The sequence below is a fragment of the Lolium perenne genome, chromosome 2, assembly GCF_019359855.2.
Source record: "Lolium perenne isolate Kyuss_39 chromosome 2, Kyuss_2.0, whole genome shotgun sequence".
Lineage (NCBI taxonomy): Eukaryota > Viridiplantae > Streptophyta > Magnoliopsida > Poales > Poaceae > Lolium > Lolium perenne.
This window is the reverse complement of record NC_067245.2, coordinates 17195217-17215770: the sequence shown is the minus strand read 5'-3', so window position 1 is coordinate 17215770 and position 20554 is coordinate 17195217. Positions and strand designations below refer to the sequence as shown.

The 20554-nt window shown below is 48.8% G+C and overlaps 2 protein-coding genes across 2 annotated transcripts; one reads left to right on the top strand and one right to left on the bottom strand.

Annotated features, from left to right (window-relative positions):
- Window positions 1-9529: 9529 nt before the first annotated feature.
- LOC127331331 (F-box/FBD/LRR-repeat protein At1g13570) lies at window positions 9530-13681 on the top strand. The gene is made up of 3 exons (XM_051357449.2): window positions 9530-10646; window positions 10762-10905; window positions 12897-13681. Exons 1-3 carry the CDS (start codon window positions 9633-9635, stop codon window positions 13299-13301), a joined length of 1563 nt encoding a protein of 520 aa, XP_051213409.1. The 5' UTR covers window positions 9530-9632; the 3' UTR covers window positions 13302-13681.
- A 1033-nt stretch (window positions 13682-14714) lies between these two features.
- Window positions 14715-19211, bottom strand: LOC127331333 (probable glucuronosyltransferase Os03g0287800). Its single transcript, XM_051357450.2, has 3 exons — window positions 18397-19211; window positions 17533-17782; window positions 14715-15073 (listed from the first exon to the last, which is right to left on the bottom strand). The coding sequence occupies exons 1-3, from the start codon at window positions 19050-19052 to the stop codon at window positions 14954-14956; spliced, it is 1026 nt and encodes a 341-aa protein (XP_051213410.1). The 5' UTR covers window positions 19053-19211; the 3' UTR covers window positions 14715-14953.
- Window positions 19212-20554: the final 1343 nt, after the last annotated feature.

Sequence of the window (20554 nt, the reverse complement as noted above, 5' to 3'; positions counted from 1 at the left end):
TACTATTTACATAATAATATTCATTGACTCAGATACAAGTATATTTAATCAACAACCACGTCTAGCGTCGTGTCGTGGTCTTGGGCCACTCCGCGACAACGTATCCGGCTTACCCGCGGATGGTCTCGCGCTTAGGGCATCTCCAGCGGCACGACGCAAACGGACGCTGAGCGACCGTTTGTGTCCGTCGTGACCGAAAATGCGTCGTGCACCACCTCTAGCGGCGCGACGCAAAGTGACCGGGCCGTCGGCGGAGACGCAAACCTGGCCCAAATATGCGCCAGGTTTGCGTCGCTGGGTCCTCGCCTGGGCCCGCCTGGGAGCGGCACACCGCCCGTCTTCCGCGGCATTACTTCCGGGCGGCACGCGCTGCAGCCTTTGCAGGGCGCGTTAATGGCGTGCTGGCGTGCCACGCGTAGTAATGGCGACGTCTCGCGTGTCGCGGCCGTCGCCCTGTCTCCGACCTATATAAACAGGGGCGCGAGCATCTCATCTCCTCCCCACTAACCCTAGCCGCCGGTGCCGTAGCGGCGCTTCCGCTCAGCCCTAGCAGATCCGCCATGAGCAGCGCCGGACGCGGCCAGGCTGCCGCGCCTCCACCTCCAGCTTCACCTCCCCTGGCCTCGAGCTCCGACGACGAGTTCGACTCCGAAGACAGCACCGAGCTCCTCCACCCGGTCAGGGACGCCGCGGCCCTGGCACTCGCGGCGCAGGAAGCAGAGGAGGAGCTGGCGGGCCACGCGGCGTTGGACGCCGAGGCCGGCACAACAGCAGCCGGCGGCCGCCGTCAGCGGCCGAGGACTCCGACTCGGAGATATCTTGGTCCTTCGACGACCACGATGCGCCGACGCCGGAGGAGAAGGCGGCGGAGCCGCGGGCCCGCGTCGAGTCATTCGAGATGCTCAAGGACGAGGCCGCCAACGCGAGGCTGGAGCGGTGCTCGCAAGAGGACGCGGCGGCGCACCGAGCCATAGCGGCCGCGCGGGAGGCGGCGGAGAAGCAGGCGACGGAGCGACGCAACGACGATGCCGGCCCATCAGGAAGCAAGTAGTCTTGGCCTATAGATCTACTTTGTATAGTTTTTATGCATTTTTATATACTACTTTCAATGTTTTTACTATGTTGCAATTCAAAAAATGGGTCGCCCCGGTGGAAGTACACCCAGACGCAAACGGACGAACGGACAAAATATGTCCGCGGGGCGACGCAAACGGACGCTCGCGACCATTTTTGAGCGTCTGAAATACGTCGCGCCGCTGGAGATGCCCTAAGGATGAAAGCCTCGTGCGAGTAATCTACTTGGGGTATGTTTCCCTTGTAATGAAAAGCCTTGTGCGCTGGGCTGGGTCCAATAGCACAAACACTGTATCTAGAAGGAGATCTTTCGATCACTCATTTTGGTTACCATTCATCCGGGTTGATTTGTTAGTGGAGAGTCTTGGTTATCAGTCTCGTGGTCCTTCTCATTCTCGTTCATCCAGGACAGACCTCGTGGATGGACACCTATCTCGTAAAAAGTTGCCACAAAATTGTACTCCCCCCCTCTGTCTATAAAGGATGTCGGTGATTTATTTAAATTATGATGTATCTATGCACTAAATAGTATCTAGATACATCTGAATTTAGATAAACTTAAGATAGCCTTTTCTAGATGGATGTACTATTAAAACTTACTCTGTTAAGCACATTCTCCCAAACAATGAAACAACATCTCTTATCGTTGACTTATCATTACTCCCTCCATTCATAACTAATGTGCGTCCTAAGTTTAGTCAAAGTTATAAAGTTTGACTAAATATTTTTTTAAGGGAGTGGCTAGGGAGCAGTTGACTGAGAATTTAATTCTCAGTCGACGCCCTAGAAACATGCAGCGAGCAGCGCATGAAGAGCAGCATATGCCCCATGTTTTGCTACGGAGTAGCTAGTTTCCTACTTGTTGAACAACATATCGTACGGAGCTAATTAAGAGTAGTTTCAATCCCACTTAGTCTAGTACCGGTACTTTACCGAAATTAAAATTTAGACATTGAAAGTGCGAGTGATTTAAAATTGAAGAACAAGTAAAAAAACTAAAGACAAAAATATGGAAACAAAAAATATGCTAATTACATATTTTTTGAGAAAAGTGCAACTCATACAAAAAAAATTGGATTTTAGTTTTGCACATTGTTGGAGAAAAGTGCAACTAATATAAAAACCTCTAGTTGCACATTTCCGTAGAAAAGTGTAACTCGTATCACTACACGGTTCCTAGTTGCACATTTCTAGAAAAAATGCAACTCATATAGAAAATCGGTCGCTGGTTTTAGACATTGTTGGAGAAAAGTGCAACTAATCTAAAAACTTCTAGTTGCACATTCTCGTAGAAAAGTGTAACTCGTATCAATATACATGGTTTCTAGTTGCACATTTCTCGAATAAAAATGCAACTCATATTGAAATCGGATGGAGTTGCACATTTTTTTAAGAAAATTGCAACATAGTTGCACATTTCTTGAGAAAAGTGTAACTCATAAAAAAATTGGTCGCTAGTTTTACACATTGTTGGAGAAAAGTACAACTAATATAAAAACTTCTAGTTGCACATTTCAGTAGAAAAGTGTAACTCATATCAATACACGGTTCCTAGTTGCACATTTTTTGAACAAAAATGAAACTAATATTGAAATCGGATGGAGTTACACATTTCTTGAAAAAAGTGTAACTTACAAAGAATATAGATTGATAGTTGCACATTTCTTGAGAAAAGTGCAACTCATACCAAAAATCCAAATTGGTCGCTAGTTTTACACATTGTTGGAGAAAAGTGCAACTCGTGTAAAAAAACTTCTAGTTGCACATTTATTTAGAAAAGTGCAACTCATATAAATAATTAGTTGCTAGTTGCATATTTTTTGAGAAGAAAATGCAACTCATATTGAAATCGGATGGAGTTACACATTTCTTTTAAAAGGTGCAACTCACATCGAATATAGGTTACCAGTTGTACATTTCTTAAAAAAAGTGCAATCTACTTAAATGAAAAAAACTAGAAAATACTACCAACATAAAAAAATACATATAAGGCATGGTTGCACATTTCTTTAAAGGTCAACCACAAAAATGAAACTAAATGTATACAGATAATAAAAATAATTAGAAAGAAGGCAAAATAAAAAAAAAACGTGTCAGCACAAATGCAGGCTAATTTGTTCTTGCACATAGACGGAAAAAAACCGGTGAAAGAACCAATAGGAATATTTCGTAGTGGAAATACAATGTGAAGTATCGATTGTCCTGTTGGTTGAGAACACGCGCTGCGGCTCTTGTCTTCGGGTCGTGGGTTCGACTAGGCCCGCCCGCGTAAATTTTTATCTGACCATTTAGGCAGTTTTTACGAATCTTAAAGAACGATCCATCGATTCTCAGTATCGACTGAGACACAAGAGAATCTCAGTCACCTGACACTTAGCAAATCCATTTTTTTAAATCAACTTCTTATATGTAAAGTTTATAGTATCAGAATCATCATAAAGTATATGTTTATATTATATGCATTTAGTATTATGTATGTTGATACGTTTTTCTATATTATCAGTTAATTTGATATATTTTTTTATCTTTAACTTAACCCAAAATCTTGGAGTAAATAAGAAAAGATAGTATAAAATTAAGCAGAGACGGTTTTTAATCGAGACCGAGTCAAACAAGTGTCTGAGAGCATCTCCAGTCGCGTTCCCCAAACCGTCCCTCAAAGGGATTTGGGGTGCCCCGGACAAAAAAATATTTCCAGCCACGTCCCCAAAACCGCTTTTTGTCCGGCGCGGCTCGATACGGTGTCCGGCGCATCGAGCCCGTCCCCGCCTCACAGGAGACGCTCCGGAGATGCCGGACACACCGAAAAGCAAGGCGGGGAGTGGCGGGGCCGACGCGTCAGCGGCACGTTGAATTTTAACCTAACCGTCGCCTACCTTGCGACGGAATTTATTGGCGCGCAGTAATGGTGCAGTTCCCACAGAGGCGCAGCAAAGCGTCTCGTCGCGCCTAGCTCTGCGTGCGGGTGTTAATGAGCACCACCGCTCCTCCAACTCCCTCCGTCCTATAAAAAGGGCAGTCTCTCATCGTCCCTCTAACACACAAACCCTAGCACTTCTCTCTCCAACCCTAGCCGCCACCATCTCAAGAGTCGACGCCATGGCTGGTTGAGGCGGAGGCCGAGTTCGCGGTTGTGGTCGTGGTCATGGCCGCGCGAGCTGCACGCTCACCGTCGCATGCGACGCTGTCGTCGTCATTATCGTTGGACATGCAGGACGAGGAGGGGCCCGTGCTGTTCGAGTTCGTCGTCGTCCTCAAGGGCGACCCACACGACATCCAGTGGCTGCCGAACACCTTCGCCGACTTCGTCGCCGGCGACGAGCGCCCGGGCTCGCTGCATCTACGGGAGGATGACTACGGCTGCTGCCGGGTGATCGTGGACGTGATCTAAGACGCGCGCGGCAAGATGTACCTCCACATCGGCTGGGAGAAGTTCGCGCGCTACCACCGCCTCGAAGCTGGTTTCGTGCTCATGTTCTCCTACTTTGGGGACATGGACATGAGCGTCAAGGTGTTCGACGAGACACGTTGCCGCCGGAACTACCACGGCGACAACAGAGGAGGATGATACGTCCCAAACGTATCTATAATTTTTGATGCTCCATGCTTGTTTTGTTACAATTCTTATATGTTTTATGTGCACTTTTCCACACTTTTAGCATTTTCTTGGACTAACCTATTAACGCAGTGCCAGTTCCTGTTTTCTGCTGTTTTTGTGTTTCAGAAAAGTTGTAAATGAAAGTTTCTCGAAATTGGAAGAAACAAAAGCCCAGAGTCTTATTTTTTCCGGGACGAAGACGGAGCCAAAAGGACACGCGCAGGGGAGCTGTCACATGGCAGTACATAGGGTAGGCGCGGCCCCACCCTTGTCCGTGCCTGGCCCATGTACTGGTGCCTCATCACCTCGTTTGCTCCGCCCTTACGCCTATTTATTCCTCGTATCGGGAAAACCCCAGGGACGAGAGCCTCCATCCATGAAAAGTTTCGACGCCGCCGTCAACCGAAACCCTAGTTCGGGAGTGTTCTGCAGTCCATCCGGCACCCCGCTGGAGAGGGAAATCACCGCCGGAGGCCTCTACATCGCCATGTCTTCATACGAGGTGATGCGTGAGTAGTCCTCCACGGGACCATGGGTCCATAGCAGTAGCTAGATGGCTGTCCTCTCCTTGTTGTGCTTCATGTATAGATCTTGTGAGCTGCCTAACATGATCAAGATAATCTATTTGTAATTGGTACATGTTGGTTTGACGTGGATCCGATTTATAGAGAGATTGCTTTGGTTGAGATTATGTATTGTGTTATTATGATCTTGCATGCTCTCCGTTTGTAGTAGATGCTCTGGCCAAGTAGATGGTAGCGACTCCAAGAGGGAGTATTTATACTCGATAGTGGGTTCATGCCTCTATTTAACTATGGGAAGTGATCTTGTTCTCTACAGTTGTAGTTGCTACTAGGGAGAAAACAACGGTGTTCTATTCAAGGGTAGTTTCATCGTTTACTTTACACACATTTCTTAAAGCGATAGTCTGTTGCTTGCAACATAATACTGGAGGGTGTCGCGGATGCAATCCTGAAGGTGGATTATTAGTCATAGATGCAGTTGGATTACGGTCTATGTATATTGTTGTAATGCTTGCATACTTTTATAGCATGTATTCTGCACCAACCATTAGCGTAGAATCTCTGTTTATCAATTGCCCATATGTAATTTGTTTACCCAGCATATTTATTTATTGGGGAGGCGCCTCTAGTGAATTGTGGACCCCGGTCCTTCTTCTTTTAATTCTAATCTTCTACAACATTTTTCTGTTCTGTTCTCTGCAAACAATTCTTCTTCCACACAGTTCGTTTAATCCTTTGTTTTCAGCAAAATCAGTGAGCTTGACAACCTCGCTGAAAGTTTGGGACAAAGGTCTTGGTTGTTTGTATGCAGGTCTCTATGTTGCTGCTGACGCCGGCAGTGCGCCCTGCCATGAGTTGGTTAACGCCTCGGGAGAGAACGTTTTTCTCCTACTGATCGATAAACCTTGGTTTTTTACTGAGGGAAAACTTCCTGTTATGCTCATCATACCTTTCTCTTGGGGTTCCACTCAACGTTGCGCATAAATTCTCCTTCATCAACTCCGCGCTCAGCAGAGGACGACGACTGATGAGTGTTGTTTCTTCGCAGCGAAAAAATGCACGAAGGTTTCTAGTTGTTCTTCCTCGGAAGAACCAACGAGCACCGTCAATCATGACTAGATTTTCCAGTTTGGGTGACTGGGTGTGCCCTCGAGTGTTCTTTCTTGGCAGCAAACACACGAAACCTTCGATGTCCGGCCTAGTTAGGTTTAGTTATTTTACAATATTTTATATTTGTATCAACCATGGTTCAAACTATGTATTAGTTTGTGAAAAACCATATTCCAAACTATGTCTTCGTGTAAACCACGTTGCCAATTATGTATTAGTTGTTGGAATGTTTCTTCTCTTTATTAAAATAAAAATGCAAAAAAACAAAAAAAGAGTATTTAAATGTTTTGAGGCGGCGTTTGGGGACGCGGCTGAGGAGCGATGGCCCTAAATACGACACGAACGAAACACGTCCCCAAATGCTGAATCCGATACCGTTTGGGGGACGGTTTGGCGCGAGTAAGAGCATCTCCATCCGTGTCCCCCAAAGCGTCCCCCAAAGCAATTTGGGGCGCGCCGGACCAAAAAACCGTTCCAGCCGCGTCCCCAAAGCCCATTTTTGTCCGGCGCGCCCGATACGGTGTTCGGCGCCCTGAGCCCGTCCCCATCCCACAGGGGACGCTCCGGGCACGCCGGACACAACGAAAAGCGAGGCGGGGAGTGGAGGGGCCAACCCGTCAGCGGCACAGTTAATTTTAACCTAACCGTCGCCTACCTCGCGACGGAAGTTATTCGCGCGCAGTGTCACACGTCGGCATCTTTGCCTTAATGGCGACGGAGGGGCAGGCGAGACGTCTCGTCGGTCTTTGCGCAACCTCCACGCGTAGCCGGCGTTCGCACGCCACCGCCCGTTCCCGCGCGATCTTCCCGCCTCTTCTACTTTGTTCCGCGCTTTCTTCCCGACGCCAGCGTCTATAAAAGGTCTCCCGGCTCAATGGTAGCCACCACACCCGCCGACAACAAACACAACCCTCGTCTCTCCACCGCCGTCTCCTCCACTACCAGTGGCAATGGCGAACCACCCCGGCGCTGGCCACTTCCCTCCACCGCCGTCTCCTCCACTTCCAGTCCCGGAATGGCAGGTCGACACCGACCCCGCGGCCCGGGAAGAGCGGCGGCGGCGAGGGATGCAGAACTGGCGTGCACACCGTCAGCAACAGCGGGAGGCACTCGAGCAGCAGGCCCGCCAGCAGCGTGAGGCGGCGCATGCGGCGGATCTAGCGGCGTTCTGCGCCCATGGCCCCGCTGCTGACGAGGCCGCGGCGGCAGCAACGTGGCACGAGCAGCATTGCGACACCGTTGCGGCGTTCGATGCCTCGACGGGAGAAGAGGCGCGAGGGCGCCGGACGGAGGAGATGGAGCAGCGGTGGGCTGATGAGCGCCGGCGCCAGCGCGATGAGCGGGAGGCGCTGTACCGTGAACGACGGGAGGCGATCGAGCGCTGGCGGTGGGACTTGATCGAGCGCTAGCGGCAGCTGGCGGCGAAGGAGCGTCAGCAGCGGGAGGCGGCGCTGGCGGCGATCTGGGGGCACCAACAGATGTGGAGGAGGAGGCGCCAATGGAGGAGGAGGAGGAGGCCGATGCGGAGGAGACCGAGGTGGAGGACGACGAAGACGAGTTCGAGTGGTCCGATGACGACGGGCCGCACCCGGACGAGATGGCCGATCAGCAACGTGCGCTCGTCGAGTCCTTCGAGTCGGAGAAGAAGCTCCAGGACGATGCCCGTGCCCGCGAAGAGGCGCAGATTCGTCGCGCCGTCGAGCTCTCCCTCCAGGCGGCGCAGCAGGGGAGGGCGGAGGAGGACGCGTGGCTGGAGCGGCGGCGTCTGGCCACCGCCCAACGCAAGGAGAGGAGGCGCGCGCAGGAGGAGCTGCGGCGTAGGGGAGGCGACGATGGAGCGGGGCCGTCGAACGCACCACCGGGCGGTCAGTAGTCTAGGTTTAGATGAAATCTAGCCATTTTCATTCAAACTTTGTAATATATAATCAAATCTGAATGAAAACCTTTATTTTCGTGCACCAATTTTTATTTGAAGGCGACTCTTGGGGAACGCGGCTGGGGAGCGACGTCCCCCAAACGCGGTACGAATAAAACACGTCCCCTAAACGCTTAATCCGGACGATTTGGAAAAATGCTCTAAGAGCATCTCCACTCGTCTCCCCGACGAGGCCCCCGAACGACGTTTTTTCCATCCGGACGGCGTAATTCGGCCCAGTCGCGCCCCCGGTTCCTCGTTTTCGTCCGGATTTGGGCCTAAATTCATCCGGCGATCCCACGCCATCCCCGGCCCCCGGGGAGCTTTCGGGGACTCCGGACGAAACAAAAGCGCGCGAAATGGCGAGGAAACTTCTCGCGCGTCTGGTGGCCCCAACTTGTCGGCGATAATGGCCTGGGTTTGTACGGCAATACCCTCATCTTCCCGATCTACGGCAATACCCTCGTCGAACGAAAGCTTTGAACTCTCAAGTGGTGCAACATAGACAGATTATATATATTTCGAATATAATTCGAATAAACATAAAAATTACATATAAAAACTTTAAAACAAACTTAAACTACTTCTTCTTCCTGCATGGCCCCGCCTCATCGTCGTGGCGGCGACGCTTCCGGCTCGTCACCTCCTCGTCGGAGGAAGTTGAGTCCTCCTCCTCGTCAGCGTCCTCAGCCTCTTCGTCCTCCTCCTCCTGCTGCTCCTCCTCCTCTTCCTCGGCCTCTTCCTCGGCCTGCTCCTCGGCCTCTTCGTCCTCCTCCTCGTCGTCATCCCATTCGTCCTCGCTGGCCGGCGGGGGGGAATCGTCGCTGCTGGACGATGCAGCTTTATCCCACCAATGGCGCCATCCAGGCGGCTTCCCCTCGCTGTCGGTGTCCGATGGCCAAGAGAGATCGCTCATGCTTGACGGAGGATGGTGAGGAGAGAACAGATGAATGGCGTCGGCCGTCGGAAACCGTATATGTAGGTCTCTCGACGAAGAGAGCAGCGGTTGCTCTTCCGCGGAGTTCGTGCTCCATTACGGCGGTTCTCGACGAGTCGTTTGGGCTCTCCAGACCACTTCGCGACGGTTCAATGCGTCGAGGGCACTCCGACGATTGCCCTTCCCGGTGACTGCACCGTTGCTATGCACGCGGTGGGTGCGCGTCAGAAGGCGACCATGGGCTCGCGGCTGGGAAAATGGGCCTTCCCAGGCCACAAAATACATCCATCCGGCGCTAAATAACGCCGGATTTCGGCCTGGGGAGGCCAACGGCTGGGGATGCTCTAACCTACTCTATATCGGAAAAGTCCCCAGTCCACAGCACACTTCAATTCTAACTGGCCACTCATCAGAAACCCGCAAATCCCCAAACCCTCGCCGCCTCGGGCTCAGTCGCCGGCGCCGCCGTCGACCATGGCCGGGAAAACACCGTTCACCAACCTCGACCCAGCGACGGCGGCCGATGCAATTCGTCAGGGCTCTGACCCTCACGAGCTGGACCAAGCCACGGAGCGCGTGCTGCTGTACACCTACGCCAACCTCCCCGACTTCCCCTGCTACGGCTGCCATCTCCGCCCTTCCCTCGCCGTCGCCGACCCCGGCGGTGTCGACCGCATCAGCCACCTCCCCCGCGGTCTCCTGCACGACATCGTCTCCCGCCTCCCCCTCAAGGACGCCGCCCGCACCGCCGTCCTCTCCTCCCGCTGGCGCAGGATCTGGCTCGCCACGCCCCTCGTCCTCAAGGACGCCCACTTCCTCCCCAAAGGCCACTGCTGGCCCGTGACGCCGGCCAACTCTCCTGCCATCACCGCCGCCGTCTCCCGCATCCTGGAGGCGCACCTGGGGCCCATCCACCGCGTCCGCCTCGTCTGCACCAACATGAACTCGTACCGTCCCCAGCTCGCGCGCTGGCTGCAGCTCCTCGCCGCCAAGGGCGTCCAGGACCTCGCCCTCGTCAACCGCCCGTGGCCGCGCAACCTGCCCCTCCCCGCCACCGTCTTCGCCATCACCACGCTCACCCGCCTCTACCTCGGTGTCTGGAAGCTGCCCGACACGACCGTCCTCCGTGGCGCCTCCTTCCCCCGCCTACGCGAGCTCGGCCTCTGCTGCGTCCAAATGGAGCATGGCGACGTTGACTCCCTCGTCGCCAGGAGCCCCGTCCTGGAGATCCTCAACATCCTGGGATGCCTCAAGGGGTTGCGCCTCCGCCTCGTCAGCCAGAGCCTACGGTGCCTGCAAATCTCCGCATCAATTCTGGAGAACGTCGCCGTTGTAAAGGCCCCATGCCTCGAGCGGTTCATCCTGTATGCATCCTGCACCCCTCGTGGCTTGTGCACCAGAGTTAAGATTGGCGATGCACCCAAGCTGCACGCGTTTGGATACTTGCAGCCAGGCCAGGTCCTAGAGATCCGAGACACGGTCATCATGGTATATCTCTCCCTCCTCCGGGATTTCCATTTGTTCGTGTTGCAACTATATATATGTCCAACTGATGGAGCTCCATGACCATGACTCATTCTTGAATCTATCTGGCGAATTTCAGCCAGGGATAAAGATGAGGACAAGTGCCATGCTCACCAGCGTCAAGGTTCTGAGTTTGAACGTGTGTTTCGGAGTTCCCAATGACGTCAAGATGATGCCTACCTTCCTCAGATGCTTTCCTAACGCTGAGAGACTGCATATTATGGTAATTTGTTGTCAGCGATTCCTATTCAGCTTGCATTTCTATGATTTTCTTGCATGCTATTGCTTGTACTGTTGTACTAGTGCTCTGCTTGTGGTTATTAGCTATGTGACCAGTTATGATGGGTGCATATGTGACCAGTTATAGGCTAAATGTTATGCCTTGCCACTTACTCTCAGCCATCAGGTCTTCTATACAACCTTGTACATAGACTAGAATACAAATTATAACTAGAAGGGTTTCTTGTGGCACAATAACCATTGTTCCACTATCTTGACTTGGTGCTTTGATTCTTTACTTATGTCCAGATTTTCTTGTTATAGTGTTTCCCACTGTGTTTATATGACCTACTAGTGTTTGGTGCTATGGTCATGCATTTCTTACTACTCCCTCAGTTCCATAATCCTTGTCATGGTTTTAGTTCAAATTTGAACTCCAATCACGGCAAGAATCATGGAACAAAGGGTGTACAAACTTCTTAAAGTTACAGATGGTATGTAAAGTAGCGCATTTATGTGGAAAGTTCTTTAGCCCGTTCCGGTATTGGTATACCATTATATTTTTGTACTTTTGAGTTTTGTCACATCAGGAGCTTAGGAACTTATTCCCAACTAACTTATTATATAAAGAGGCTGTCATAGCTCACTTCTGGAAATTTATTGAAGAACATATCTGTAAAAAGAGGAGCCTTTAGCTTTATTTTTTTATGCAATTGTGCTCATGAGATCTTGTTTAGCGCATGCATTATTCTTGTTTTTCTCTGCGCTACTAGGCCATTTGGCAATTACTGCATTTTGCTACTTTCATCCATGGAAATATAGACTTGTAACTTTTCCTACGAATTGGATCCAGCATTTAGATATGGGCCAGTATAATGTGCAGTACTTAGTGTTGAGCAGTTAGCACTGCATAAAGTGTAGATTCTGAAGCTTAGCCACAAAAATGCTCCATGCTCACATGAAGGACTTTGATAATTGTAATTCCTTTCCTAACATTTTTTTCAAAACAGCTAATGGAAGGTATTGAACAATTTACCTCAGCTTACCCATGCTTTGCTCACATTCTTAGCAATTTCCTCTGCATGTTACTTGAAATTTTTGTTCTAATCCTGCTGAAGATTTTATCGCTTACAGTTTCCTGATTATTGTCAATGTGTCAATTCAGAAATCAATTTATCATCGAAGCTATCTATGATCTTTTTGTAGTTATCAGTTTATCATTGAAGCTATCTATGATCTTTTTGTAGTTATTAATATATCATTGAAGCTATTTATGATCTTTTTGTAGTTATCAATTTATCATTAAAGCTATTTATGATCTTTTTGTTTTCTCCTACGATGAAATGTGAGTCATGTGTTTAGTTGCGCAGGCTAGGCTAAGTAATTCCCATGAATAAGAAAGCAAGGTGATGCCAATATGACTAGGCATACTTGGACAAATTATCATACAAGATTCTGCACCAATTATAGCTAAATAGCCAAGCATTCCAATTTATTCTTAGCCATCACGTTGTTTCTACGAGCAGAGACTAGAGAATGCAACTAAAATTATTGGGGTTTTGTGTTCATCTGTTTGTATTATGGTATTTGCTATGGAATTTTTGTTGTGCCATAGTTTATTGTTATGTTATTATCTTGATCTCTGCTATGTCCAGAATTCTTCTTCTCGTTTTTCACAATGTGCCCGCTTTGCTTTCTAATTTGTTTTACTTGAGGGGCTGCATACACACCAGCACAATTATTTTTCTGTTTTAGCAGGCTACCTGATGCTTTGTGCTAGTTCGATGCATCTTACTTCCTAGATTTTGAGAAGCTCAGAGTATTAATTTTTCATTTCTCCCGACGTACCAGGTCTGGCATTTAGGAATGCACAAGTATACTGTACTGCATTTGCTCCATGGGATAATTCAAGGCTTTCTTTATTCACCATGTCATCCCATCTTGCTCATCAGATGCTTTCTGAACAGCTGACTAACTGAACCAATTCTTTTGCAGAGCAAAAAATGTGATCAGCCCACCACCGGTCACCTCACCCTCAAGTTCTGGCAGGAGTCTGGCCCCATAGAAAATGTCACCTCGCGCATCAACACGATTAGTATCCGTGAGTTCAGAGGGGAGCCAGGCGAGGTTGCCTTCCTCAAGTACATCTTCCAGAGCGCACGGGCGCTGAGCACCGCGGTGGTCGTGATGGCCAATCCAAGCTTCGCCCCATTTTCAACAAAGGAGGCCTACTCCAAAGTGCAGAAGTGCTATAAAGACATGGCGAGTGATTCCTGCAACCATCTCGTCCTTGAGAGCAACGCCGTTGCAGGAGTTGGGATTTGGAGGTTTAAAGACGGTGCCGATTTTTCTTTCCATGACCCCTTCTCGGTGGCGGAGGTCCGCCGTCCGCTGAACTAAGTGTTGGTGGAGAAGTGGGCAGTGTTTTTTTTGTGTGGTGCAAACTGAAGAGTGAAGTATGATCCTTTGACTGTTGCTACTTCCTAGATGTGCCCTTAGGTTGGTCCGTCTCTGAGGCTTGTGGCTTGATGATGTCTGGCGGGAGCTAGAGATGGCTTAAGCAACTAATTAACTGGATTTTGCTCGCCCTGCAAACCTTTGTGGCCATCTTCTTTCTTAGCAAGGAAGTATGCTCCTCAAAACATTTCATTGTAGCAACGTATTTCATTCCTTGAAGTTGCTGGTTGTGCATCCCGTTGTATGTGAGAGAGCACTTCTGTCCAGCTGTTTTGTGATGATGTACGCTCACTGTATGAAATGGTGTGTTCATCTTCGTTGTATCTCGCCTGTCTTGTTATTTCTGTAGGTTTAAGTTTTAGGAATAAACCCAGTTGCACTGAGTTGCTGCACCGTGTTATGGACTTGTGATCAGGTGCATCAGAGCCTGGAATTGCGAGGAACAAAAGATAGCGAGATATAAAGACCTTCAACCCTAAGGAGCAATCCTGACAATTTGGCGCATTGACGGTATATTTAGTTTGCCTTTGCTTTTTCGTTTGCTGGACTCTGAATATCTAGCCTTTTGGGCTATTTGTAAAGACTCGGACTACAATGATTTTTTATGTACAACTATGATGGTAACGATATTTAGTTGACTCATGCGCACTAGAATAAGAACACTTGTTGACACCCTGTACATTCTAGAGTTCATTACCTAGTGAAAACTAAGTTAAGAAAATATCCTCCAATTAGTATATATGTATTAGACTTCTTGCATTAGAGTACTGTCGATCGAGATATTTATAGATACTATAAAATACGCATACAAACACGCTATGATACATGCAAGTGGTACAAATTGTTCTATAGTATGTTTAGCGTAATGATATGATCGTGCCGGTCTAAAATGAATTTGATTTAGAAAAGATGTGCCAAATGGAAGTAAAGAAACAACACAAGCCATAACTAGTATAGTTCTTATTTAGCATCAGTGGATTCATGGCAATAGACGTTTGGTTTCTTGAATAATAAGTTTACATTCTAATTGTAATAAAGCAATTATGTGCTTGTTGTAATTAGATATAAACAATGTACCTACTACTAGTACAATTGTACAATAAAGGTTATGTGAACTACGAGATTGGTTAATTTAGTACTAATGAGATGTAAATAATTAAGAATGTTTAATATAAATAGGCCACAAGCATTTATTTTGACTTTCCTTGCCTTGAGCGCGCTAGATGCTAATGTGTATGGTGACAACGACTACTTTTGTTTAGTTTTCTTACTATAGCTGGTCAACTATAACCGTCTCTCTAGTTTACATAGAACAACCACCGACTTAATGGTGCATGATACCAATGGATGAGCAAGTTATGAGTATAATATGTCATTTTTTATGTATAGTAACAAAAGTGAGTGGTACATTCTTGATCACCGTGGACGAAACAATTTGATGATCTAGTGATTTCCTCGACCTGTAATTTATAGCTATTACCCTTATATTGCAAAACTTAGCTATCTTGCAACCAAATTGCATGAATATGTGATCTCGTAGTGCTAATTAGTCCAAATGCCAATATATTATGATTACTTGAGAGCTAGAGAGTAAGCTAGGTAGCGACGAGCTGATCACCATGCCACACCATGATCTCCGAGCAATCGTGATTAGGCATTCCCCTTGACTTATTGTACTCCTCAACAGCCAAACGTTGCACAAACTTCACTGAATCCTGAAAAAGGAACAAATGCATAACCATGTCAACCAGACCATGACTAAAGGTCAAGATGAATGTAACGAATTTTCTAGCATTGCAATAGTGTAAGTACCGAGGAGGAGGATATCCTATTTTCTACAAAAAGATAGTGTGAGTCCCCAAGGGAAAATAAATAAATCTACCAGGTCGTCTCTGGTTGCTCACACCAATTTGGTGTATTTGGGCAATCAGACACGTCGGAGCCTGGTTGGCCATATGCAGGCTTGACTCGCGTTATCAAAATGTATTGGTTTCCCACACTGTATTGCCATGCAATAGACTAGATGGTTTCCAACAAAGGCTCGAGGCCAGATAGTTTCCAAAACCCGCTGGAATTTGTGTGGCGAGGAGGTGACAAGTGCAGTGCTTAGAGTGTTGTGTGTGTGTGTGTGTGTGGTTGGGGGGGGGGGGGGGAGGATGGAAGGCATCTACCAGACTTCCTTGTGTTGATTCCCGAAGTGGCTATCCCATATGAACTGGGCCAATTCAGATTGATTAACCTTTGCAATGTAACATAAAATTGCATCGAAGGTGATGACGAACAGGCTGAAGGCCGGAGTGCCTCCAATCCCTCCATGATATTATCTCGGAGGACAGGTCGTGTTTGTCGCTGGTAGGTTGATCACGGACAACATTATTATGAGTGCCTCCCTTTTAAGAAGCAGAATAGTACAAAACAAGATCGATTTTGTACGCTAAAACTTGACATGAGGAAGGACTATGACAGACTTGAGTGGAGCTACCTTGAGGCTATAATGATCAAGTTAGGTTTTCACCGCGTGTGAGTGAAGATGGCGATGCGTTTGGTGAAAGAAGTGTCCTTCGAGGTTCTTTTTAGTGGAGAGAATTTGAGACAGTTTATACCTTCTCATGGGGTGCGACAGGGAGGCCCAATCAACGGCATCTTTTCTTTTAGAAGTAGAGGGCCTCTCATGCCTTTTAAAACATCACAATTTATCATCCGGAGCTCCATGGCCTAAAGGTGGCACCATTGCACCTCTTGTTTGTAAATGATAGCATGTTGCTATTCAAGGCGGACACGGAGTGTGCAATAAAGGTCCCGGCGGTGAGTCCTCTTGTTCACAAATGACGGCATGTTGCTATTCTAGGAGGACACCGAGTGTGCAAAAAAGGTCCTTGCGGCGACTCACCTCTTGTTTAGAAATGACAGCCTGGTGATATTCAAGGCGGACACATAATGTGCAAAAAATGTTTCGTCGATGAGTCACCTCTTGTTTGCAGATGACAACCTCGGGCTATTCAAGGTGGACACAGAGTGTGCAAAAAGGCCCATATCATGTTGGACAAGTATTGCTTGGCATTATGCCAAAGAAATAATCAAGACAAATCTTCTATAACCTCGGATCTAGTCGCACTAGGGGTGATCGGAACACAATCGAATAGTAGTGAAATCATATTCGTAACTGTAATTATTTCATATCTAAATCGTAGAGGATAGCGTGAAGACACGAGTATGCAATCGAAGCCTATCAGTTACGAATATGTACCAAATACGTAATTGGAGCCTATCAGTTATGAATGTGGACTGAATACGGGGCGAATACGTTTGAGTTGAGGATAAATATTTTGTGGGATCTCCCATTGAATAGAGGATTGACATGTAGCGCATAATATGGTTTGACTACTCAATCGACTCTATGTATTGTGATTTTCTAAGATACATAATATTTTGATAACTCATACTAGCTTCTATGACCACTGTTACAACTTAATATTGCCCTTGAACATCGTGAGTGGATCCTAGTAGTGTGATTCACAAACATGGCAGCGCCTTGACAAGGTTTGAGGTATTTAACTCTGGATATGGATGAATATGAGTAAAATCACATCATTTATCAGTTTATCACTAGTCGCATCCGTGATCATGTGCAACTATCGGACCGTGACCGTTTTTTGGATTCCAAATAATGAAATAAATGAGGCCGTATGCATCAATTGATGCAGAGGCTGGGGTATTCCCATTTCGAAAAAAAGTATTCCTCCAGGTCTGTCGGTCGGAAATAATCCGTACCACTTTCACCTCTAATTGAGCACGCGTACGAGCATATATATGCACCGTTTTCATGTAAAGCTAATCATGAATCCAAATATATGTATGCCCTCGTATATGAGAAGAGAGATGAGATAAAATCGAGACAATTGACAACTGAGGAAGCAGACAGGTCCCCCAGGTACACCACTTTGCTAGTGTGTCGACGTGGGCCATGCGTTAACTACGGCTTTAGTTTGGTTTCTCGTCCCGGTCGTTTGTTCTGTGGCGCAGCGCACAGCAACAAAATGAGAGCACGAGCGAGTATATCGTGGACGAAAAGCTGCACGTTTTCGCGGCTGCTTTGACCTGCCGCGACCGTCGTCAAGCGCGCGCGGAATTGCAGCTGACTAAAACATGGAAGCTGATTGATTAATTAAGTTACCTGCGAGGCGTCGGGCTCGTCGACGGGGAAGCGGTCCCACCTCTGCGGGTCCCAGAGCACGGCGCTGCCGAACGCGAAGCCCCGCACGTCCACCGCCGGCGGCCTCGCCCTTACAGCCGCCGGCGCCGCGGCGTCGGCCCTGGAGAACCATCCGGTGACCATCCACGGCGCGCCGCCGCACACCGGCCCCTCCACCGTCGCCTTCCGCTCGCGCTCCGACACCGTCGCCGCCGGCCACGCGCCGAGCGTCCTGCACACACAGACATGTACCCATTGATCCCACAGTGTCAGTACGTGTCATCACATACTACAGTAACAGCTAGCGACGCCGACGGCTAATGAATGAATGGATGAACGAACAGGTTCAAAATAAAGCAAGTAGCGGCGCCAATCATTGGCCCGTCCACGTTTCCAGGACTGGGCATTCCTGCCGACACGAAGAGCAGTGAAGCATAGGCGAGCGTGGAACGCACATGGATCGCAGTCGCACGACAACATGGTACCCTAGTGCTGTGACATCCATCATGCCAAGTAGCTATTCCTACCCAGCTGCAGATTACTATCGTCGCATGCAATGGCCCACAGTCCAGTCTCTTGCATGCACATTAATCACTATACTTTTCATGAATCTACTGTTGTTGCGTCCTCAAACTCCACCGACACTGGCCAAACACTCAACACAAGTTCTAATTTCTAACCCCAACATCCGGCATGGCATCCTGCTGGCTGCTGCTACCAGTGCTATAGTATGATTGATCGAGAATAGCTTTAGCAATGGCTGTGCATGCACGATCCGATCGATCGATCGAACGAGCTGACTAACCAACCGAACGTGTAGGACGAACGAACGACGCACGCACGCACCTGATCTGCCGGAGCTGGTCGAAGAAGCGGAGGTCGTAGACGTCGCCGAGGCCGGCGAAGAGCACCACCCCCTCCAGCCGGTGCTCCTCCACGTGCCCCAGCGCCACGTTCCGCTGGTGGTGCCGCTCCTTCCCCGCCTCCGCCTCGCCGGCCGTGAAGTTCTCGCCGTACGCCAGGTGCCGGTACGCCACCCCGGCGCTGCGCAGCAGGCGCGCAGTCTCACGCGCCTCCCGCGCTGGCTCCACCACCAGCCACAGCACCGGCGGGGGCACCAGCCGCAGCGCGTGCGCCGCGCGCGTTAGCCCGGCCGCGCGCCGCTCCGGGTCCGAACGCTCCGTCGCCGTCACCACCAGCAGCAGCTGCGGCTGCCGCAGTGGCGCCGGCGAGGGGATGGCGTCTTCCGGTCGGTTCTGCGGCTGCTGCTGCTGCTGCTGGAGCAGGAGCACCGTCTGGTTGATGGCGCCGTCCACGGCGTGGAGCGCGCGGAAGACGTGGGCGGTGGCGGCGGTTGAGGCCACGGTTGTCCAGCGGGAGACTTGGGCGAGGCCGGCGAGCAGGCCCACGAGGAAGCAGAGGGAGGAATGCAGCATGGCTCGACGAAGCAGCAGAGGCCGCCTCGGCCTCGCCCGCAGCTTGGCTTTCTTCGGCGACGCCATGAGCTTACCTAGTGTTAGTGTGTTGGGTGAGTGATCGGTGGAGTGAGTGTGAGACAGTGGGACTGCGATCGGGTTTCGCTCGATTTCTGGGTGGGAAATGATTCTATACGACTTCGGTCGACCTGGGCCGGACTGGGATCGTGGATGTATCGGCTACGGCTGACATGTACATGTGTGCATGTGGCCGGCCGGGTTCAGACTTCAGAGAATGGCACTTGCATATTTTCCCCCCTTTTTGGTCAACTTCCACTGGCATCGTGGCACGTAGGAAATGTGTGTATGCATGCATAGCAGAAAACGGGTCGATTAATCTGTCAGTTGGGATGAATACATGCTTAACCTCTTTTTTCTGAATCGGGAGGAAAAGGCTTGCCCCATTCATTGATTAAGAAATGGGTTTAGGTAAACATTACATGCGAGCTAAAGCTCGGAATAAAAGGATTACTCTCAAGGTATTATGGAACTCAAATGTTCCCCACACCCTCCTCCGCGCACTCCACATCGTAGCATCCCTTTTTTTTTTACTACAAGAATGATGTTGCGAAAGACCCTCATGTTTCACTCATTCCAAATCTCCTAACAAGTGACTACGATAAGAGAGGTCAAATGTTTTCTCCTACTTCCTTGAATGTTGGCAAAAGACTCCCACCTTTTTCTTTACCGAGTGAAAAAGTGATCAAAGCTTTGCAACCATTGTGGATAGTTCCAAGCCAAGATATATATAAGCATATTCCATAAGCGTCGTAAGAGAGTAGCGGCTTTTGAAAAGAAGATGATCGGCATACGCAGGCTCTCGCTTCCATTGTCGGCAAAGACCACAATTTGGCCATCCTCATCTTTGAAGCTGTTATGAAATCCAAACCCTGTTTTGAAGAATGAGCCAAGTCAAAAGCTTGTGTTTTGGGGTAGCTCAGTTGTTCCAAACCAACGAGAACATAGATGAGAAAGTCACCCGGTCCCCTCAAATTGGGCCTTGTAGGCCGAGGCGCGAGATATGATCCCAAGGCGATGAATTTCCAAACCATATCATCCGGCGTGCCCTCACTAAGATTCGGGGATTTGGTTACCGGATGAAATACCGCGTTCACCGTCCGGTAACCAAAATTCTCAGCCCCCTTCGGTAAATGAACTTATCGGTTAAAAAATCTCATTCCATTTGAATTTGGTTTGAATTTAGACTGATTGGTTTGTCCAACCTAAACCGTATGTGTTCCCACTCCACTATAACCGCATGCTCCAATTCATTTGTCCGAATCTTTCACTTCCTTCTCTTCCAAACCTTATTTTCAAAATATTTAGATATTTTTCAGTTTGAAATTTAAATTTCGTTTGATAATCTCGTATGGTATTTGACTGGTTATCTCCGGTAACCGTGGTTACCGGAAATCCCAATTCCCTCTGAGATTTTTTTCAAACCGGTATCCAAAACCTAAAGATTAACATCTCTAACCCTGATCCAAAGATCCACAAACTCGATGCCGCATTCGCGTTGATGCAAGATA